We start from the raw sequence: 24,876 nt of genomic DNA, 5'->3' as shown, positions 1-24,876 counted from the left end.
GCGCCTTCCAGGTTCAAGTGACTCTCCTCCCTCATCCTCCCGAGTGGCTGTGACTACAGGCATGCACCACCACATCCGGCTAATTTTTGTGCGTTTTTAGTAGAGATGGGGTTTCACTGTGTTGGCCAGGCTGGCCTCAAATTCCTGACCTCAAGTAATCCACCCACTTCAGCCTCCCAAAGTGCTGGTATTACAGGCGTGAGCCACTGCCTCTGGCCAAAACATGAAATACTTCTAATACGACATTGGTGGGCTGATCTTACATTTATGCTATGTTGCAACATATTGCTATATGTCCTTGTGAGAATCTTTGTCTTTTTAAAGTAGGAGGAACCCAATATTTTTATTTTTGATTAATTGGTAATAATTACTACAACGGATAAAATAACTGAAATCGATGAAAAATATTGAGTGTTTATTAGTAAAATAAATTTCAAAAAAGATAGTACTGACGGATGACATATACACAGAGTGCAGAAGAGAATGTATACACCTTTGTTATAAGAAAGAGAAATACAGCCCTTGACATCTGGAAACTGGGCACCAGAATCCTACAAGATCATTCTACAACAATAATAAAGTAAACAAAACAAGAACATTTCAAAAAATCATAGATGTAAACAAGATGATTGTTCAAACCACAAAGTACCAAACACTCCCATTTCCTGGCCAATGTAAATAACCTCTTACGTCCTTTCCAATTACAGCTTTAGCCTAGCATTAGTTTGCCATCCTTCTAAATAAAATTTATTGAGATACCAATGATAGAATTGTCCCCACTCTCTGACATCGCTTAATCCAGAGAAAATCCCTGTTCAATCAAACTCTCCCCAAAATTACTAACATAAACCCAAATCCCATAGTAAATCCCTTCAAGTGCCTCTTACAGAGACTCCCCATGATTCCTCATGGTATATGGGTTTTTTTTTTTTTTCATTATTATGAGCAAAAAAATCTCAATTTGTTTGTCCATAGGTGGGTTCCTGATGATCTTTGGCCCGATGAGTGAATATTGGTAGTTGCCACATAGGCCATTTCAAAATCACCTCTAGTTTAGCAAATTTTCATGGTGCAGCTACAAGGGAAAAATTCACATTGGAGCAGTCCCACATTTACCCAAAAATTTTTTGAATGGTAAGAAGCTATTTTGAGTGTCTTGACATGCTATTTTGCTTTACCTATATGCAAGAGCCAAGATTTTCAAATCTAAAAATAAAGTACACATCAAAGATATTGAATACATATGTATGGTTTAAACAATAATAAAAATTGCCCCTGTGTACACATTACCCAGTTTACGAAGTACAACATCTTGTTTTGCATTTTTCATTCCCTTGCTTTACTTTATAGTTTTATCACATTTGGATATGTTTCTAAGTAATACATTTTCTAGTTTTGCATTTTTGAATGTTATGGAAATGGAAATCATACTTCCTGTATTCTTTCATGATGTTTTAATCTCAACAACATTTTTGTAAAATTTATCCATGTTTGTGTGAATAATATTACATTAATCTACACTGTTGCTACATTCCTTTAATGTGTCTATTTTCTGGTGAATAAACATTTAGATTGTGTCATTTTATAATTTTACCAAAACATGCTGCCATGACATTCTTACACATATGATCTGACAAACATGTATGACTGTGTACATTCTATAGTGGGATTGTTTAATCTGTGGATTATTATCTATTGGTAGGTAGTAACTAGCATTAAAAACATGGTGGAATTTTAAAATCTGTGGATCATGACCCATTGGTGGGTAGTAACTAGCATTAAAAAAAAGTAAAGTAGAGTAGAAAATGTCAGTATACATATACATATATGTGTGTATATATACTTATACATGTGTATCTATTTTCTGAATTGTGACATAAAATGTATTTCTTACTGCGACCTCTGCCAAAAATGCTTGAGAAGACTACTGCAGGGTGTGCATCTAGGAGTGAAATTGCACAGCAAACAGTATGAGCAAGCATTTTCAGCTTAACAAGATAATGTTAAATTCTTTTTTATAGTAGTTTTACCAAATAAGACCCCACTAGCATTGTGTAAGTGTTTCCTTTACTTCATGATCTTACCAACACTTGGCATCATGAAATTTTTTTTACTTTTTCCAAGCTGACAGATATAAAGGAATATCTCCCTGTAGTTTCAATTTGCATCTTACTGCTTAAGCATGAGGTTGAGCATCTTTTCATATATTTATTGGCCTTTTGTGTTTTTTTCTGTGATAAGAGTACTTATGTATATTGCACAATTTTCTTTTAGGTGCTGGTCTCTTCCGTATTAATTTGGAGATATTCATTTTGCCCTCCTTCATCTCTAAATATGTTTTTGCCTTAAAGTCTATTTATTTTTTCTGTTATTAATACAGCTACATCAAATTTCTTTTGGTTAATAGTTGCATACATATTTTTCCAACATTTGACTTTAAACCTTTCTGTGTCCATATGTTTAAGGTGAGTCTCTTCTATGTAGCATATATGCTATTTTAAAATAAACAATATGTTATATGTATTTTAATATTCACTTTACTTATACGTTATATACATTATATATGTTTTGTATATACATATACGTGATATATATACTAGATGTAATTAACATTTAATCTGATAATATTGTTTCTTAAATTATAGTATTTATACTTATTGATCACTATAATATTTACACTTATTTCTATTATCATTGTGATTCCTGAAATATTTGCATTTATTTATATTATCTGTCAATTCATTAAAGTGTGTTTCTCTCATTCCATGTTATCCTTTCTACTGGTATTCATACTATATGATTTTTTCATTTTCAACGGTTACCCTGGAAATTACAACGTTTATATTAAACTTTCAAATCAATAGCTAAAAGAAACTTGATATTCTTAAACTCTAAATATCATTTTTCTGACTGATACATGATTTTTGCCCCATATTTTATACATCTCATTGCATAATTCAACAATTTATGTACTTTCATTTTTCTTTATAAGTCAATGTTTGTTTAGGTTTTTATGTATTTTATCGATTTCATTGTTCACCATTCCTTTTTATACCTTAGATCTATTTTACCTCCTCCTGAAGTATAGTCTTTAAAATTTCCTCTAGTGAGAATCTATTGGTGATAAATTATCTGTTTTTATTTTGTTGAAAATTTATTTCATCCTCATTCCTGAACAGTAATTTCTGTGGATATGCAATTATAGATTGATAGTATTTTCTCCCAGCACTTTGAAGATATATCATTGGCTTCTGGATTTCATCATTGCTATTAAAGTCAACTGTCATTCTAATTGTGATTCTTTTGTAGGTTTCCTTTTTCTTCCCTAGCTACTTTTAAGATTTTCTCTTTGACTATAATGCTGTATATTCATCATAATGTGAAAGGGATTTCTTTTCACTTTTCTTGCTTGGAAACGAAGAACGAATAAATCTAGACTAGCATCTTCATATGGCCAAGGTCCTTGTTTGTCTTCCTCATCTCTGTATTCTTAGCCTTGGCCCGGGGCCTGATGCAATAAACATTTGCTGTGTAGGCTGGGCACAGTGGCTCACACCTGTAATCCCAGCACTTTGGTAGGCCGAGGTGGGTGGATCACTTGAGGTCAGGAGTTTGAGACCAGCCTTGGCAACATGGTGAAACCCCGTGTCTATTGAAAATACAAAATTAGCCGGGTGCGGTGGTGCATGCCTATAGTTCCAGCTACTAGGGAGGCTGAGGCGGGAGAACCTGGGAGGCAGAGGTTGCAGTGAGCTGAGAGCTTGCCACTGCACTCTACCCTGGGTGACAGAGTGAGACTCTACCTCAAAAAACAAACAAACAAAAAAATGCTGTGTAAAGCATCTGGGATTTCAGTACAAATCCTGTCTCTGACGTAATACCTTTGTAACTTTGGACAAATTGGTTAACTTATGTGAGCTTTAGTTTCCTTGTCTGTAAATTGGCAATAGTAATAGATATTTCATGGCTTATAGTGAAAATTAGAGATACCATATGTAAAGTGACTAGCATATTACTTGGTGACTGATATGCACTCACTAAGTATTTGTTTCCTGTTCTACCAAGACTTCTGTCTGCCTCCTGACAAGGCTTGACACCTGAGAGGGGTGACAAAGTCATAATCTCAACAATCTGTTCTGATATTTTAAAGCTCTGAAATCACAAATGACTCAAATGCATCATGAGTTTAACAAATATAAGATGTATAGTTATTATTCTCACAAGGGCAGCAAGAGGTACTGACTAACAATTCTGGGAAGATGTTATTTGTGTTAGGTGTTGGCGGCTCTAGGCATATGTGGTAAAAGTTATATGGAGGTCCATTTCCTGGAGAATGTAGACTGGATATGTCTACTTTCCCCTGCTACACATGAAACTGCTGTCAGTATTCTATCTACTCCATCCTACATCCCAGGAACATACCAAAAAAAAAAAAATCTAAAGCCTTGGCAGGCCACTATCCAGTGATTTTTTGGTCATTGAACTATATTGTTCCCCTTGTTGTTTATTTCTTTTTGTTTGCTCTTTGCCTCCTGCAGAAGTTGAAAAACTCCTCTTTTTTTTTAAATAAAACACCAGGAATAAATATTTTAGGCTTTGAGAGCTATGTGGTCTACTGCTACAACTACTCAGCTTTGTAGTTGTAGCACAAAATCAGCCAAAGACAATACATAAACAATTGAGCATGGATATCTTTCAATAAAACTTTATTTACATAAGCAATGAAGAAAGGACTCCCTATTTAATAAATGGTGCTGGAATAACTGGCTATCTACATGCAGAAGAATGAAACTGGACCCCTATTTTTCACTATATACAAATATTAACTCAAGTTGGATTAAACATTAAAGTGTAAGACCTCAAACTATACAAATCCTGAAAGAAAACCTAGGAAATGACATTTTGAATATCAGCCTTGGCAAATAATTTATTACTAATTCCTCAAAAGTAATTACAGCAAAAACAAAAATTGACAAGTGAGACCTAATTAATCCAAAAAGCTTTTACACAGCAAAAGAAACTAACAGAGTAAATAACCCAAGGAATGGGAGAAAATATTCACAAACTATGCATACAACAAATGTTTCATATCTATTACTGTAATGAAGTTAACAAGCAAAAAGCAAATAATCCCATTAAAAAGTAGGCAAAGGACATGAACAGACCCTTCTCAAAAGAAGACATACAAGCATCCAACAAGCATATGAAAAAAAAGTTCATCGTCACTAATCATCAGAGAAATGCAAATAAAAAGCAAGCACAGTGAGATACCATGTCACAGCAGTCAGATGGCTATTACTAAAAAGTAAAAAAATAACAGATGCTGGTGAAGTTGTGGAGAAAAGGAAATGCTTATACACTGTTGGTGGGAATTTAAATTTGTTCAGCCACTGTGGAAAACAGTTTGGAGATTTCTCAAAGAACTAAAAACAGAACTATTATACCATTTGACCCAGCAATCCCATTACTGGGTATATAACCAAAGGAGAAAAAAAAATCATTCTACACAAAAGATGCACATACTTGTATATTCACAGCTACACTGTTTAAAAAAGCAAAGACAGAGACAACCTAGCTGCCCATCAACAATAGATTAGTTCAAGAAAATGTGGTACATATATACCATGAAATACTATGCAACCATAAAAAATAATGAAATTGTATCTTTTGCAGCAACATGGATGCAGCTGGAGGCCATTATCCTAAGCGAATTAATGCAGGAATAGAAAACCAAATATTGCATGTTCTCAATTATAATTAGGAGGTAAACATTGGATATATATGGAGTTAAAGACGGCAACAATACACACTGCGTACTCCTGGAGGTGGGGGCAAGGGTTGAAAAACTACCTATTGGATACTAAGCTCAGTATCTAGGTGATGGAATCATTCATACCCCAACCCTCAGCACCAGACAATATACCCACATAAGAAACCTGTACATGTGCCCCATGAATATAAAATAAAAGCTGAAATTATCTTTTTAGAAGACCTTATGGAACCTGAAGTTTCATATACTTTTCACATTTCATTAAATATTCTTATTTTGATTTTTTTTCAATCATTTAAAAATGTAACAACCATTTTTAGCTTGTGGCTGTACAAAATAGATGATGGAGTGAATTTGACCCATGGACCATAGTGTGCTTTCCTCTTCCCTATTGCTTCTGAATTTTCCTTATTCATATTCTTACAACCTATGCAATTTCAAGAATTGAATATTCAAACAAATATATTTCTTTGTTAAATTATTATAGTAATTTTCTATTGCCACCTTAAGTATTACCACAGCTTAGCAGTTTAAAACAATGCAAATGTATTATTTCATAGTTCTGGAGCTCAGGAGTCTGGATTGGTTTGACTCGCTTCTCTACTCCAGGTTCTACGAGGCTGAAATCAAGGTGATGGCTAGTTGAGCTCTTTTTTATAAGAGGGTCTGGAAAGAATCCACTTCCAAGCTCATTCTTGTGGGCAGAATTCAGCTCCTTGTGGCTGTCGGAATGAGGTGCCAATTTCCTTGTTGACTGTTCACTGAAAGCCGTTCTTAGCTCACAGAGGCCTCATTTTCTAGTCATAGCCTGTGGACCGCTGTGCCTCAGAGCTTTTCCAGCATGTCAAATCTTTCTCATCTTCGCAATCTGACTTTCCATTCTGCAGTGTCTTTACTGACTTCCTCTTCTTCCTTTGTGTTTAAGGGCTTATGTGATAGCTTTGGGCCCATATGGATAATCTAGGATAATCTTACTATTTTAAGGTCAGCAAATTCTGATCACATCATCACCTGGATTAGTGTTTGATTGAATAGCTAAGAAACAAGAGACATCCTTAGAATTTAGAATACCACAATTATCACCTGGATTTCCAACATAAATAGTCATATATAAATCTATAGATCACTCGAAATGTATCCAGAAATAACCCATTCAAGCTTTTGGTTTTGGTAGGTTATATCTTAAATTTGACCATATTCCATAAGCATAATTTATATAGTTATTGTTATGAAGCTTATCTAACAATCTGGGCTTCTCAATAGGTAATACAGCCACTTGGGAGTAGATCTACGATAGACAAGCTATGGTCTTACATTTCAATGAATGCTTTTCTCCAAAGTTAACATTTTCACTTTTTTTCCCAGTAGTGGAATGATGTTTCATATATAATTTACCTTTGCCTCATAGATTCGGAACAGATTTCAGGATAATTGCTGTGGAGAACAAGGCTGACATATTTTTCTGGAGTGACTTTTCTATCTGGGATCCAGCCAATGATTTTCAAGTCCAATAAGTTGCTGAATCAAATGAATATAATACTCTGGGGCTAGAAATGTCTATTTGACTCTCAGTTGCTTTTCTTCAACCACCATATTAGACATGTTCTTGCTGATTCTCATTCTCAGCCCAAGTGTCTGTATCTTTCTTTTTACTCTTCACCTCCATGATACCCTGATTTGCATCTTCATCATTTTGTATCCTGTTTATTGTTTAACTTTCTAATTTGCTTGCTTACCCTCTGGTTTCTCTCTTCTTCACATATTTATCCAGAGATTATATGATTCAATCTGACCTTTAGAAAAACTGCTAGAATGACACTCCAGCTCTTTAGCTTGGCATTCAAAGATTTGGCCCCAAATCCTACCTTTTAACTCCACTTTTCAATGGACTTCTCCACAAACCCTTTACCCTAGTTACATAGTCCTATTTACTATTTTCAGAACATGTCCCATAGAGGTTTTGGGACAGTAGTGCTCACGTAATCAGCTAAAACCGTTTCTTAATTTTTAATTAGAAATATATTTAGACTACCAAGTGATTTCTACAGCTGTTAAAATCCTTGTGATATGCCTGAAAATGACAGCATAGCTGCTATAGGTTGAATTCCAGGTATTATCATTCATTCCACAAATATTTCCTGAGCACAGTGTCAGTTACTGCTCTTAGAAATAGTGAACAACAAAGCCAAGGTCCCTGCCCTCATTTCACTGTTAATAATGAGAACTTTGAGGATATGAAAGAAGGATAATATATTAAAATTATGGGAGAGTAGTCAGTCATTCATTTGAAAAACAATCGAGATCATGGTCTGTGAAAGACTCTCTTGTAGGTACTATGGAAAAAAAGATGAAACAGACAGAAATAAGCTCTCAGAGTGTTTACAGCCCAGTAGACATGAGAGGGTAGAAATAATATTAAAGGATGCTATAAGTAGTGAGAGAAGTACAGACAAAGAAAAGGATTATAAGCATTTCAGGAGGGGAGATGGGGTGATTTCACGTAGCCATTGCAGGTGGGGTTTAAAAGATTGATGTGACTATTCAAGGATCCTTCTTTTGCATCTTTAACATTAAATTGATTACCAAATCCAGGCAAGCACTTCCACTACCTACAATTTGAATTTATTACCCTCCTCTTAGTCTTACCATTGCCCTAGCATGGGTGTCATCATCTGTCTACTGGACTATTACAATGGCCAACCTCTCTTTATTCTATTCTCTCACCAGTCTAATCCAGTGTGCATGTTATATCAAAGCATCTTTCCAAAACAGAGTCTGACCTTGACCTCTCTTTAATTCAAAACCTTTACTAGATTCCTATTGCTTGCAATCAAGATCATTTATCCACTAATGCAGTGGTTAAGAATTTGAGCCCCAGGCCAGACTTATTGGGATGGGATCCTGGCTCTACTACTTACCAGCTGTGTTATATGAGGCACATTATTTTATTTCTCTAAGTCCCAATTTCCTCATCTATAAAATTAGGATAATAGTGTTTACATAATGTGCTATGTGGATAAAAATATATAAAGTATGAACCGCAAATAGCAAGTACCTAGCAGATAGTAAATATTCAATTAATAATGGCTATTATTATCACCATAAAATACTCCAGAGATTGAGACAAGCTTTATAAATAATTGGCTATTTTCACTTGTTTAGGGATTTTTGAGAGGTAATTGTGTGGCTAAATAATTGGATTTCAGTGCTCTTCCCTTTTCTCTTGAGTAGGCAGCTAAGGATTATAACTGGTGAGTGGTTTTTTGAAGAAAAGGCAAAACGTTTCAAGCAAGTCAATGTTCTTGGCACTGATGTTGTCCGACAGTCCATTTTAAGAAGAAGTCCAGGTAATTAAAGCAATTATGTGGTTTCACAACTGTTTTCATCTTCATTTTGACTAAATAACTTCTCCATGTTATATAGTTAATAAGCACAAATGAGCTTCCTGAATCACTTAAGTCTTTTCACAACTTGGTAGCATGAAATCTAAATATGTAATTCATACAAGACAAGAGGAAGTCAGTAGAAAATAAAATTCACAGCGATTTTCCAGATATCTGACACACCAAGATTTTCAAAGAAAGCATTTGTCTCCATCATAGAAAGTTCTTTTTCTGAATGTACTTCCAATATCTTAGTAAACACTTAAGAAAGTAAGATAAAACAGATGAATTAAATGGTTCACATCATGGAAGCAATCCTTGATTTTTCAGCAATATTTATTTCCAATTTCTTTTACATGTTACCTTTTAAATCCAGTGGTTCTCAACCAAGGATTTACATTCTGCACTTTGTCCCCCTTCCTCAAAATGGAAGCATTTGGAAAGGCAAGTGGGGGGGCATTTCTGGTTGACACAATGACTGATGAGTCAACATCATTTGGTGAGAAGGAGCCAGAGGTGCTAAATGGCTTGAAATGCATAGGACAGTCTCTCTCATTCATTTAGTCTTACCGAATGAATACCAGCACCAAATGAAAATAACACTCCACCTAGACAGTGCTTTCTGGTGCATTCAAACTAAATTTGGTTAAAGATGGAGTAAACCTTGTGTATGGGAGCATTTTTCTCATACATGGTGTAGTAAAAGTAGGAAAAACACCTTTTGGCCTGTTTCTTGGCTTATCTCATCTTTAATACAGAGGAGACAAGACTTGTATTTAAGTCTGGCACGTACGGTGAGGAGGCTTGTAACTGATTCCAGTGTTACTTCTGGGCGTGCGACTAGCAAGGAAAGGCTTTTCCACATGGGTCACATAGATCTGATGCTACAGAGAGATGGTATGGAGTACAGTTAGAATTAGGCAGTCAGCCATGGCCTCTTCTTCCACTCAAATCTCAGTACCTTCCAAAATGTAGGCAGTTTCTGAAGTCACAATTATTTGCACAGGTGCCCACCCTTCCAGAAAGTATGGCTTATATGCCCGGAAATTAGGACATCATTTCTATAACCTCATGCTAGAACTCAATGTATAGGGATTTGGAGATCTTAGGAGACCATGTTCCCCTGCTCTAAAAATATCAGCAGAAGGCTGATGCAGTCATTCCTAGAAAGGTTATCTCAGTAAACCTCCCACAGATGAGTCCAGGATCTTTGTCCTCAGTTAACTCTAGAACACTCAACAAATTAGAAATAACTGTGTGACTGAAAAACTTGGGATGAGAAGGCATTACCAATTATTATAGACGTCTTTGCCCTGTGCTAATTTGGGAAAGTGAAAGCAGAATATAAATTTCCTCTCATTTCTGGTCATTTTGTATATAAATTTGTCTTCTGATTATTTGTTAATGAGGAGCTGAAGAAGTACGGAGCCAAGAGCAAACCCACCAGGATGCAGAAAAGTCAGACACTTCACCTGCTGCTGGGCAGAAGGCCAGCCATGATGGGCCCAAGAGAAAGGGGTAAGACATGGTCTTTCTGAGGGAATTTTTGATCTTTATTCCAGATACCTCTGAAATAAAGACTCGTTCATTTTTCAAGTTATAAGTCACTTCAGTGACCCAGAGGAGGTCAGAGACTCAAACGAAGTTACACTTTCTTATCATTCTTCTCAGAAAATGCAGTTTTAATAATTTTCAATAAGTAAATAAAAGTCCCCTCTGACCTATGCACAGAAGAATTTTCCTTTCATTTGACATATCTGGTCTTGTACTATATGGTTTCCATTACTTGTAAGTAGAAGGCTTCATGTCAGGTCCAGTCTATAAAGAGGTGACAACAGTTTCCGTTGTACAATGTCAATACTCCTTTCCTCCAACTTGTGTGCTGATATATAATTTCATCCAAAATAAAAATTTATTCATTGAGCTTAAAGCATCATATTCCCTATTTAGAATTCAGGCTTCCTTAAGAAGAAAAATCACATTTGGCCACCACAGTGACTTAGTTCATTGAGCAAATATAGAATGCAAATGTTAAGTACCGAGGATAGGAATGGGAGATACATAAGGGATCAATAAGTTTCTTTCAAGTGAGAAAAGTGCATCCTGAAATATAGGCTATAAGGGCCAAAAGGCAAACTACTACTTCACAGCCCTACATTTTTTAACGTTTGTTTCTCAGGCAGCTGTTGGCCAGTTTTTGCGACTGAAGCAGTGAGAGCTCTAATATGCACCCAGTTGTTTTATAGTCCTTTCTCTTTCTTTTATTGAGATGGGGTGTCATTATGTTACCTGAGCTGGCCTTGAACTCCCCAGCAGGTAGCTGGGACTGCAAGGCATGTGCTACTATGCCTGGCTAACTTTATGGTCCTTTCCAGGCAGCACTGCTTCATTCTCTCAGTAGAATACAAAGTAAGAGGGTGCTGGTGTTGGAAGCTTTATCTGGCTGTACAAAATGTCTAGGGTTCTTACAATCTAAATGTCATCTAACTCAAGCACTCATGACAAACCATTTCTTCACTGATGAGCAGAGATGAGTTGGAGAGATAGCCTAGAGTATCCTTTGTATCCTATCCTATGTATAGATCCTTCCTACCATCTTGAGTTCATTTATCACTCTTTGGGTCACCCCAATACTTTGTACATGTACACCACCCATCTTATTGCACTCTGACACCCCATCAACACACACACACACACACACACACACACACACACACACTCACACACACACACTTAATTTAAGTTCCTTTAGGGCTAGACCAGTGGTTTCTTTCTGTGTTACAGTATCTAGCATGGTACCTGACTCATAAAAAACAATCAATAGCTTGATTAAATAAGTAACTCAGAGCCCACAAATGCCTCTAGGAGTTGTCATTTGCAGACCCCAGCTCAGGTATCATAGAGCAGGTTACAGAATAGTGGACTTGGAGAAGGGAGACAATAGCTAACTCACCAGCACAATCAATTATGCAAATTCTGAATCATTCAAACCATTACAGCACTGGGCTGAGCCTTGCTGAAATTCAAAACAAGGGTCTGATTGTTCTCAGTCATCAAGGAATATAACATCTAGTTGGGGAGAAAAGGTACACACCTGAAAAGTTAGTAAGTATAAAAGAATTGCAGGAAGATTTAAGGTGGCAATGTGAGCTACCTGAATGCCTTTCTAAAGTAGAGGGTGCTCACCACAAGAGATGTCATAGGTAACAAATTATTGAGTATGTATAAATAAGTGGCTAGATAATAAATGCCAGTTGAGAATAGGAGCCATTCAGAAAGACATCAAATTGTACATGGGACTTGAGAAGGAGTTTGAATGATAAATGGGATTCAGGATCACAAAACAGAGGAAGAGTGATTCCAGGCAGAGATACCTTAAGTAGAGGACATGCATGAGGTGGTTCTCAGAGCACCATACCTTGACATTATATTAAGTAGTATTATCACCAAAGAAGAATGTAATTTTCCAGTAGATTGAAGCTTCAGACACTTTGACAATGGCACTATTTCAGGGGTCTTTTTGAAACAGACAACTTGGCAGATTCCATTAAGATTGTGACAGTACCTCTGGAATCCATTTTTTCCTCTAGAAAACTGGAGAATGTAAATGAAGTGTACCTCCCAATGACATTACAAAAAGGAATATAGCTTTAATTTTGTCATTAAAGTACATTTGGAAACACCCATGTTTTGGGCACTCGGTATCCTGGATCAGGACTTTAGGTTCCTAAAAGGCTGTTTTTGCTTAAATTCCAAATAATTTAGTGAAATGGGAATGTAATCAGATTTTATCCAACATGAGGCACAAGGAGAAATGTCATGGAAGATAATAAAGATGGTTTCAACCACATTATTTATTCCACAAGAGTTGGTTGGATTCTAGTATGTGCCCGGCATCATTCTAGGCTCAGGAAATCTGGCAAGAAACAATAAAGGCAGAGTCACTGCTCTCATGGAGCTACAATTCTAATAAGTAGCTACCTCAGGTTGTTCAAAAGGATCATCCTGGCTCCCCGCTCTGAGCAAAGTGAATACAAACTCTCTATTCTTACTATTCCTGCAAAGAGGCTCAGCCCAGGGAATGCATCTTCTTTTTCAGGTGACAGTGCTGAGTTCTCAGAGCAGGCAGTCTTTTGCTTAGTAGTGACCTACCAGCAAGTGGTACGGTCTTGAGAGAATATCATAATCTTTCTCATTACAACCCTTGATACTGTATTGCAGAGGCACTGGGAATTCTCCAGAACCTCTCAGCCCTAAGGCTGCTTTATTGAAGAATCCTTTGTTGTTAAAATACTAGAAATTGTATTCTTGAAATGATATTTTTAAATGGTTTCTTATCTAATTTTGAATATATATATATATATATATATATATATATATATATATATAATTTCAGATTTCTTCTTGGCAAGTTCAGATCAGCAACCAGAGGAGAAATCATAACTCCCAAAACTGAAAGTGGGCGGAGCTATAGCTTGGACTTAGATGGTCAACATTTTTGGAATTTAAAGTCAGCCTCTGGTTCAGACAGGTAAGTGTCATACAGATTGAGCAATGATATAGCCTGAGGAAAATGTTGATATATTCCCATTCATAGGGGAATTTTAGGTATCTGTGAAATATTACCACTTGGAGAACTCCTAACACATAATTTGAAAATTCAGGAGGATACTTTTTAGTTGAAATGGAAAGCACATACCCTACTTCTGGAATTACAGCTATTGGAATTGCCTATGTCACCTGCAGGGATGAAACTTTATGTTCTGGCATTTGGGGCTGCAGTTCAAATGGAAATATACAGGGCAAGAAAATGTTTTCCATTGACTTCTTGAGCTTTTTCTGTTTAAGCTTCTGAAAAAGAAATCTCTGAGTGTCAAATACATTCCTTGTAGCTTTTAAAAAATTACTAATAATTTTACATTTGAATTGCCTCAGAGAATTTTTCATAAATTTCACTTCCTTTCTAGTTCCACCTCCTCTAGCTAGAGGAGGCTATCAGTGGAGCCAAGTGAGAATGTCCTATCCACAGATCTATCACTTGTCAAGAAAAATAAAGAGAAACACAAAGAATAGCCAAGAGCACAGTCATTTTATATCAGGCATGATTTTCTGTATCCTATTGGGGCATAGTCAAGACTTATTTTCATGATTAGTATATTATCAAAACTAGCAATGAAAAAAAAAATCTACCCTTATATTTCACTGGTTTGTCCAACTGTTAACTCCCTTTTAGTTCCTTGGATCTGGAGTAATTCTGCTAAGCCAGACAGCAAAACTGGCAGATTTTCTTTTCTCCTTAGGTTAGGAAGAATGTAAGCAGAATTTCACTCTTCCCTGTAATCCATTTTAGAGTGTAGACCAAAAAATTTCCTTAGAGGGGATACTATTTTGACTATTGGGTTATTTTTTCATGGTGATTCTCCATAGCTGTTTCTTTTTTTTCCCCTATAGCAGTCCTGCAAGCGTTAATTTATGTAAAACTATACAGAAACAAAATTACGAGGAAGCAATAAATTATTTATCACCTATTATCAAAATATTATTACTATATTCAGTATTTCTCAAACTTTCAAGAATGCTGTTATATTCCCTTTTACGAATAAAAACTGTTAAGCTATCATTGCCTTTATTCTTGAAATAGTTTCATTCGGCTTCCCTTGAGGTAGCTTCATGCTGTGTCCTACAAAATCTTTCTATAAAAATTTCATTTTTGGCTGGGCACAGTGGCTTATGTCTATAATCCCAATGCTTTAGAAGGCTAAGGCAGGAAGATTGCTTAAGCCCAGGAGTTCGAGGTTACAGAGAGCTGTGATCACACCACTGCACTCCACCCTGGATGACTGCGCACAACTCTGTCTCTAAAAAAAATTAAAATAAATAAATCTCATTTTTGTTTTTCATAGTTGGACTCCTGACTCTGATGGTAGTAGTCAAAATTATTTAGAGACAGTAAGCAATTAGTTTGGTGTTCTTTTTGCTCAGCCTCCTAGAGACTCCAGGAGGACACCAGGACTCCTGGGGACTTGGCTAACACTTGAAACTAGCATTTAAGAAAGACAATATATATGAAAAGAGGAAAGACAATGTTTCTTGTTTAAAAAGAAAAAGAAAGTCTCCCAGCCTAACAAAATTAGATCATGCTATATCAAGTTATATGTCTTACAGTTACTCAACAAGAATAATAAGGGGCATGCTCTCCTTAGAATCACAGTGCTTAGACAATAATGGAATCTATCTGCCTGGATTAACTTTTTGTGTCTTATCTACTGCTAGGTATAAATAACCAAAACTATAAAGCCATATGGACGTGTTTCACCAAATACTGTTATATTGACCAAGGAGCTTCTTTTCTTGTTGTAAGCTGAAAGAAAGTCCCCAAGTCGAATTTAATCTTAAATTATAAATACCTAAAATGGCTTACAGATAGTCAGAATATTGTAGTCAGGAGTGCTTTGTCTTAAGCATGTTAAGAACAATGTTTTTCCATTAAGAAAGGGAGTAAAGATGCTCAAAATGCCTTTTCCCTTGAACATTCATTTATCACAATGATGACATTAATGGACTGCCACAGTGAGATGAGTTCCGTTATTTCAAAATGAGTCCTTTGAAAAGTGAGGCAGGAGGTAGCCCATCCTTTCTTAACTTCCATCGCCTAAAGGGACTGTAAGATCCCAGTCTCTTTGGTCTATTGCCTGACCGAGCTCACCAATAATTTCCCTTTCTCCTGTACAATGCATATTTTTTCATGGATCATTGGTCTTTTCCTAGAGCAGCTGGGCTTGGGCATTCCTTTTTAAAGCTCACATCATATAATAGTGTAAATGATGTTTTATCAGATGTCCAGTTGGCTTTATTTCTTTTCAGTAGTTTCAAAGCAGGGGAAAGTATGAATAGATTAAACAAGCCCTAGCAGCCTCTCAGAAGAGTTTGTCAAATGGATGTTCACCGGTTGCTAGGGACTTGACACATGAGACAAAGAGTATTTTTAGGAACATAAATGTAAGTTGTAGTTAATAAACAGAATATTATTCAAGGTAGTGATTTCTAATCCCTACAAAGTTGTGATGAGTTGTCACTGTGGTATGATTTGTAAGATCTCTAACTTAAGTCATGCTCTCCCAGAAACAGACCCCTAGACAAGGATTTATATAAGCAAGTGATTTATTATTAATCAAGTGATTCCAAGAGAAACCAGGAAGGGAGTAGGAGAGATAGAATAGAGAAGAGAAAGAAGCTAAATAGTGGTACTAGCTCCAGTGAGGTCTGAGGACTCAGCCTGATCCTGTAGGAGACTCTAGAGCATAAACTATATCCCTGAACTTTTTCCACATTTAGGAGCGGACTATTGCACTCCTATACCAGTCAGTGATTGACCATGGCCTCCCTTGAATAGGGTCTGTAGACTTAGCAAATGAAGATACAGGATGCCCAGGTATATATACTTGAGACTAAACTGTTTTTTAGTATAAGTACGTTTCATGCAATATGTAGAACATCCTTATACTTAAAAATTATTGTTTATCTGAAATTCAAATTGAACTGCAAGTTCTGTATTTTATCTGATAACTCTACTGTGAGGGTGAGGAGGAGACAAACTCCAGGACATTTCTAGGCCTCCAGCTCCAGTCCTAAAGGGAAGGTCTCTGAAGGTGGCAGGTGACATCCATTAGCAGAAAAGAACTGAGGAGCTAGTGAGGAGCATGCACAGCTGGTAAAGGGAATCTGAGGGAGATATCAACAATGTTCTTTTAAAAAACAAAGTAAAAGTAGAACTTTGAACCTAAAATGTGTTTTGTTCAGTAAAAATGGAGGAAGAATGATGCTGTTTCTCAGTAGCCTTTCTATCATGTCATTGGAGAATATGACAATATTCACATGGAACGTGAACAGGCCGCGGGACCTTTTTTGGTCTCGTAACCACCTAGGTTCTCATCTTTTTGCCCTCCACTCCTCTGCCCCAAGCACGCCAGTTTCACCCAGTTATTCCTAATTGCTCTCCAGTGGAGCTGGGACTGACGGTCACAGTCTCTGTGAAGCTTCGCAAACTGCTTTGCTTTGGCTCTGATCTACCAAAAGCAGATACCACACCATTCAAGCCAGCCCTTAGCTAGCACTGCCCCTCACTCTTTCTCTGCCCAGGAAATATAGCACTTTGGGTATTATCATGACTTTAAAGAATCATCCATTCCTCATATCTATTATTTTGGTAAAGTGAGTTTATTAAGCCCGTTCTATCACTAAATGATACCTTCCTTTTTCATCAGAAATAAAATTATTCTCCTGTCCTGAATGTAATTTTCGTTGACATCTTTACAATTAAGGTGCCAATTAGGTGGCAGCCTCTTACTAATAATTTGAATATAGTGAAGTGGGAGTGTTTAACTGAGTCAGGACCACATCCACAAAGTCAACATTGGTCTGTTTTGTGTATTAGATAAAACATTATATAGCTAGTTGCTATTGCTAATGCTATTAGCAAACTCCTTTTCTTACCAGGCTCTAAAAAATGTTTAAATGTATAGCATATTTCTGGAAGTATGTACATTTTATTATATAATACAGCTGTGGTCGTTTCGTGACTCAAAAGGATATAGACTGTGAGCATTGTCCTGCAAAAGAAAATTACTTTCACCTCTTTCCTGTGCCTTTGCCTCCTTTGTCTGATACTGCTAATTCCTTTTTTTCCATTTTAATCACCTTTGGGTAAGCTCAGCCCTCCTTAGGGAGAGTGAGGGGTAGGCAATCAAAGCCACAAGCTGCAGCAAATGCTAACAGCCTAAAGCAATTCTCAAAACCATGGTGGCCTGAGAAAAGTGAATTTTAATTCCAAGGAGCAACTGACATGTGATAAAATAGGAGAGGAAACGTGAATTCGCCAGAGTATTTTGTTATACTGTGACCTTATCAGTGGGAGATACACAGTCTGAAGTTGCAAAAAAAGAACTGTAGCTGGAAACTTCTATTTAGAACTCAAAGCCATCCTTTTCTAAACTCATCCTTTCCCCACTATATGCACCAATATACACTTGATTTGGGCTCCTTTGGAAGAAAATCCTGAAATAAGAATTCAAGAGTAAGTAATATGTTCAGAATGTGATCTAGGGAAACAGAGATAGGAGAGTGGGGAAATGAGCCAGAGAAGGGAAGGGAGGCAAAAAGGATGTATCATTAAGCCAGTTGCTATTGTGGGCAACTAGAGCTCAATCTCACTGGTCAACTCTAGAAAACAGTACTGAACGTACCTCAGAGTTATCCAGTCAAGAGGTAGGGAATCTGGAATATTTTTACAGTAGCTCTTTGTTCAAAATTGATTGAGGGCTGCTTCTAGGGCACTAACTCTCCCACTTGCCCTGTTCGCAGGGGCTCTATGCTTCGGTGATCCAAAAAAAAACTCCTCGGGCAGGGAGTTCTGGGTGTTCCCAGTAACCAGGGTTCTGTGGGTAGAGGTAGGTGCTGAGGGCAAATGGGCAGGGATACTGACAGAGTCTGCTACGACATCCCTCCCAAACTGCTCTCAGACCTCTTTCAAAGATGCAGCTTGTCAGGCCATTGTTCAGCCTTTGATTTCTGTTTACTTTATATTATGTGTGACTTTACTCATTATAATGCCAATAACGTGAGAAGGTATGGAGGCTCAGTAATTCAAGTCACACCCATGCTTCATCCCTGCCATCAAATGATTGAAAGCCTGAATTCTCCTCCTTGCTGTTTTGTCTCTTTCTCCAGTTGTTTCCTATGGATTCACTGCCTTGGCATGCTCTATTTCTATGAACTAAATCTAACACATTTCCCTCCTCCAATTTAGTAAATTTCTCTTTTTCTCACTGCTACCTAAACATGTATTATGTGACATGTTACCATTCTCAGGGTAGCTAAGATAAAATACATAGCCCTTGTTCTTCTACAAGTCATTGAGAAGCAGAGATATATGACTTGGTCATCTATGCATTCTATTTATACAAATGAATTCAACACACAGCTCTGCCAAAATTATTGACTTAGTACTATATATGCCAGATGGTAAATGTGGAAATTCTTAGACAATAATACTGTTCCACCTTTTTATGAGCTTCCAGTTTAGCAGGAAGGCTAGTATAACTAAACAAATAAATACAATATAGTAATAAGATTTTTAAAAGATGTTCTGCATGCTATGGGAAAACCAAAGATAGGCATTTATCCTTCCAAAGGATTTGGGGGAGCTTCATTGAGATGACCCCTAAGTAGCTTTTAAGAAATAAGGAGTACTTGGTCAGGTAAAGAAAGATAGGAAGAGCATTCTACACAGAAGAAATAAAAAGTACAAAGGAAAATAGACACTAAAGGAGACTATGTGTGTTGAAAAGAAACTGTTCAGAGTTTCTAGAGTATAAAAATTGAAGTATGGTGTACAAGAGAGGAGAAGATGGAGAGGTAAATTGGACCAGGATGTAGATGGCTTTGGATGCCTTAATAACTATCTTCTTATATACGATATAGCATCCTACTCAGAACAAGACGTTGGCAATTCTGAACTACTAAGTATGCAGTAAGTACTTGTTCTATTTAGTTGCTGAAAGCTAAGTTCTGTTAAATACTTCCTTTCCATTGTCTCTATGCAGGAAGGTAGTTGGCTTTCTTCTTGCCCCGGACTTCTAATTGACTCAAGGCTTTTCATGGCTGCTGGCCTCTCTACTCAAAATGGTTTCTGGTCATTATTTAGAAACAAGAAATTAGATCAGAATTTTAATGTGATGCTAAATAACAAAAATATTATCACATTTAGAGTACTATCTGTTCTTAAGATCTCTTTCTCTTTCTTTATACCCAGCAGAAGTCCCTTCCTCATGGTAACTGTCTCCTCCACTTTAAAAGGAATCTTCTTAAAGGAAGCAAATCCATTAAGGAAACACTAACCATTTTAAAACCACCAAACAAATCAGCTTTTGTTTTATTAAGTCAAATTATAAAGCTGTTTATATAGTTAACACTAGGATTCACTGGACAATTTCATTGAGTGCCCATTACATTATACTACTCTTGTCCTCTTTCCGAAAAGGAAAAGGAAGATATGTGTGAGTAAGCCATAGAAGGCAGTGGCTTCAGGGGACATTGCAGCTAGAGAAGCTGCTTGAGGAATTTCCATGTCTTTCTCATCTGTCTACTTCCCTAATTCTGCTTTCAAGGGCTCCTATGATGGCTCACTTGGGTCTAAGTTTAACACACAAACACCCAAAACTGAAATTTACTTACGTTGGGTGTATTGGCCTCTTCAAAGAGTTTTGTTTTTAAATAGACACATCTGTGTGTGTGTGTGTGTGTGTGTGTGTGTGTGTGTGTGTGTGCGCGCGCGCGCGCATGTACCTGTGTGCATAGGCACTGTGGTGTTAATATGTATATAGGTTTTTATCCATAGTTCCTGCCTCCTAACTTCCATAGTCCTTGTTATGCTATTGGGCAGCTTTAGGCCTCAGGAAACAATCTTTCTCTCTGACCTTCTGCTGTCCTTCTTTGACCTACCCAAGCAGGACTCTAATCTGATTGTGATTCAAAAGACCCTCATTCCAGAGAACCCTGCCTCATTCTCTGTGTTGCATTCCTCCCTCAGGATAACCTGAGGGATAGGATAACCTGAGGGAGGAATGCAACACAGAGAATCCAAGAAAAGCCTGAACAGACAGGCCTTGCTGGGTTTAGATCATGCACTTTCTGTCCAATCACATTTACACAGTTGTCAATCATGCCTATGTAATGAAGCCTCCATAAAAATTAAAGAGGACAGAGTTCAGAGAACTTCTGGATAGCCACACGTGTGGAGGTTCCAGGAGGGTGGTATGCACAGGGAAGGCATGGAAATTCTACAGTCCTGTCCCCATACCTCACCCTACACATCTCTTTATCTGTATCCTTTGTAATATCCTTTGTAATAAACTGGTAGATGTAAGTGTTTCCCTGAGTTCTGTGAGCCACTCCAGTTAAACCCAAAGAGGGGGTCATGGGAACCCCAACTCGAAGACAATTGGTCAGAAGTTCTGAAGGCCTGGACATATGACTAGTGTCTGGGGGAGGGCAGTCTTAGGGACTGATCCCTCACCCTGTAAGATCTGACACCCTCTTTGAATAGATAGTGTCAGAATTTAATTAGAGGACACGCAGCTGATGTTTGCGGCTTAGCATGTGGGGGAAAACCCCACATCTTTGATCACAGAAGTCTTCTGTGTTGATTGATAATTGTTGTCGTACTGTGAGAGGAAAGGAAAAACATGCTTAGAGTTTTTCCCCAAGTGGGCATAAGCACAAAGATCAACAAACCTTTTCTGTAAAGGTATAGATAATATGTTTGACCTTGTAGGCCATATGATCTCTGTCTCAACTGCTCAACTTTGCTGTCAGAACATGGAAGCCGTATAGACAACACATGAATGAATGGGCTGCCTGAATTCCAATCACATTTCATTTATGGGCACTGAAATTTGAATTTCATATAATGTTCATGTGCCACAAAATATTATTATTCTTTTGATTTTTTTTAACCATTTAAAAATGTAAAAACTACTCTAAGCACATGGCTATATAGAAACATTTGGCCCAAATTTGTCCACAAGCCATAGTTTGCTGACCCCTAGTGCAACACATTCACTCACTAAGTGTCCTTCCATGTATCACAGTCCAAACCACAAGAATAGCTGAGCTCTCCTGTTGAATAAAAAAAAAAAAAAAAGAAAGAAAATAGTGGTAGAAGGGGAGAGAACAATGCAGGTGGAGAGATGTCTGAGACTGACGAATTTTTATTCACAGCTTAGTACAGTGGTTTTCAGCCTAGCCTTGGCTTCACATTGGAATCACCAGGGAAGTCTTAAAACATGCTGACACCTAGATCCCATACCTAGAGAGTCCCATGTGACTAGCCTGAGGTGTAGTCTGGATATGGGAGTTTTAATAGCTCCCTGGAGTTTTCTAATGTGCATGTAAGGATGAGGGCCACTCATCTCACATAAGACTGTTAATAAAGACACAGCACGTGGTGATCACCAAAGACTAGAAGATTGAGCTACATCCATTTTTTGTATCTCTTTCTAACTGCAACCTCCCTTGGCCATCTTTCCTGCAAATTTATTGTAGATACAAAGTAACTAAAAGAAGTTAGGAATGCTCATGAACCTCAGAAAAAAAAAGAATATTATGCACTGTCTCTGTGTTGTGCTGCACATTAGCCTCATTGTACCAGTGAGTTTTAGGGTCTCTCAGGTTAATGCTGCCTTGAGAGCACATATTTCACCACATGGGTACAGGCTCAACACTGTCAGCCACTCTGGGAAGGCTGAATCCTGGGAAATTGTTTCCTGGCTACAACTCCTAGGAGACCTTTATGTAAACCAGAAAGGCAACTCATTAAATTGTAATCTCTGCCCCTACCCTTGAATCCTCTGTCTAGAAATGGATACACCTGGGAAGCTGTTACCACAATTTCGGAGCAACATGATGCTGTGCTAAACCCCTATTAACCTCAGTAGAGAAGCTGCCAGGTTCAAGAGACTCAGAGCCAGCAAACGAGACGTGGGATTTTATTAGGGTCTTACACACAGGGGAGAGAGTCCAGCAGTGGTGGGCTGGGCAGGAAAACCACAACCACTTGCAAATAGCATACAGTTTATATAGCATTTTCACCTAAAACCTTCCCCCTACTGACCTCCACCTGGAAACCTTCATTTAACCCAAAACTCAGGGCCTTAATCCCTGGTATGGTCCATGTTCCATGAGAAGGGCCAGGGGCTCAGATGTTTTTCATAGGTAAGAAAAAAATTACAGGGCTGGCCACTCCTGGATTTTCTAGCTTGGAACAAACATTCAGTTGCATCTGCCATACAGGGTCATTGTAAGGATATACTAAAATTATTGCTGTCAGATGTGTTTACCCTACCCATGGAATTACAGATAACAAACAGAAGGCTTTCAAAGTATATTTCATAAGGTAAAGTAAGTGAAACTCTTTTGTAATCTGGAAAATGTGTCTTTCAGAAACCCAGAATATCCAAACTCCCAGACAGTGACATATCACCACATTTGGGCCTTTTAGAATGAGATAAATGTATCTCCTTCTTGCTGGTTTTTACTTAACCACATTTTAGCTTGAAGGTTTATTGACTTCTTATTTAAATGTAAGCAACATGATAGCTGAATCAAAAAATAGCTTTTTCTTAATTGACCTTTAAAGTTCAAAACTTTAATTTTGACTTAATGAAGCTTTTATCCTTTTCCAATTTAAGTGGCAAAGATTCACGTATTTATGTCATATTCCACATAACTTCTAAAAGAGTTGACACCCAAATATTTATGGCAATATGCTTATCATACTAAACCTTTTCTGAGTTTAATCAACAGGAAAAAATATTTTTGAGAAGCTCACACAATAAATGTCAGGAACAAATGTGAAAGTCTATGTCATTTTTGAGATAATGCTGCTAGCAATGATAATTTGCAGTAGCTGACTTACAATCACAAGAATTTTTTTCCTATTACAGGATAGCCTCTTAAATGTCATCACCACAATTAATCAGCTTCTGCCAGAGCTTCTACATAAGCAGCACTTTTGGTTTCAGCAAGGCTAATCCATGATGGGACGTTTCTCAAAACCACCTGGCTCTGGAAAGACCTTCAGCACGCACACAAGCAGAAACACCCACGAGTCCCTTCAGCTCATAACTTTCTTGACTCATTTCTGCAAGATTCACTACTGCCCTTTCTTTTTTAAAGAGATTTTACCAGAAACAGTAGGGAGAGATATTTTTGTGTTAACTTTGTCCTAGAGAAGCTATGGTCACAGTACAGCATCAATGGGAAAGTCTCTATGCCTCTCCTTAGGACCTGTGAGATGATCAGAAATACTTGGAAAGGTACCAATGTGGCCAACTTTTGTCAAATGTAGAAATGTCATGATTCAGGTAGAAGGGTTCAGGGACATCACCAAGGAAATTAGAATTCCAAAGTGTATCAATTTTCTTGAAAACAAAATTGTACTCTCGTTGTCAGAATCAACAGATTCAATCACAGACATCTCACCTGAGTCCACAGCACTGTAATTTAGTTAGAGTGCCATCTCTACAAAGAGGAAGCCAGAGACCCTTTCTGCAGAGACTCTTTAGTAACAGAGAAATGCCACCCTTTAGTAAACACTCTTTAGTAACATAAAAAATTTTCATAATTCTCTTAAGTCCCAAGAAACTAACTCCCAGCACTTTGCTCCTTTGATTATCTTTTGTTTGATAGTTCATTCTATAAATGCAAAATCTGCCTGGCTGGAATGATTTGTTCTTAGTGAAATGTTGAGTAAGCAGTATGAGAAACTAGAATGGTCACAGGCTTTGGGTAGACTAACAATACTGTTTTTATGCTGACTTTGTCACATGCTAACTGTATGATAGCATAGTGGTATGTCAGTGTGTGTGTATGCACGTGTGTGTACATGCATACATGTATGGAATAATTATTTAACCTCTCCAAGACTCAATTTCTTCATTTTAAAAATATTAAATAATATTCTAAAACGTATTTTACATGGATATTTGGGGATGGAAAATGGCTCTAACACCTAGAAGATACTAAGTAAATGCCACTTCTATTCATGATTATTGAAGGTGGTGGTAGCTGGTAATGTAGACCAGGACAAATTTGGTTTGGTGACTTCTCTGCTGCACAACCTTAAAAAATCTTAGGGGTTGTGGTTGACAGTTCCATCCAATGGTC

General features: G+C 37.3%; 1 protein-coding gene across 3 annotated transcripts in view; it reads left to right on the top strand.

Annotated features, from left to right (window-relative positions):
- Positions 1-24,876, top strand: part of SYTL5 (synaptotagmin like 5) — a 95,727-nt gene that overhangs the window by 29,546 nt on the left and 41,305 nt on the right. For 2 of the 3 annotated variants that reach the window (XM_017501722.2, XM_017501720.2), the window contains exons 3-5: positions 9,002-9,117; positions 10,563-10,671; positions 13,550-13,684. In XM_017501722.2, the coding sequence (XP_017357211.1) occupies positions 9,002-9,117; positions 10,563-10,671; positions 13,550-13,684 (360 nt within the window). The remainder of the gene's footprint in view (positions 1-9,001; positions 9,118-10,562; positions 10,672-13,549; positions 13,685-24,876) is intronic. The other variant, XM_017501721.2, reaches the window with a different exon arrangement.

Source organism: Cebus imitator, unplaced genomic scaffold, assembly GCF_001604975.1.
Source record: "Cebus imitator isolate Cc_AM_T3 unplaced genomic scaffold, Cebus_imitator-1.0 Scaffold284, whole genome shotgun sequence".
In the NCBI taxonomy this organism is placed as follows: domain Eukaryota; kingdom Metazoa; phylum Chordata; class Mammalia; order Primates; family Cebidae; genus Cebus; species Cebus imitator.
This window is presented reverse-complemented; position numbering and strand designations above follow the sequence as displayed.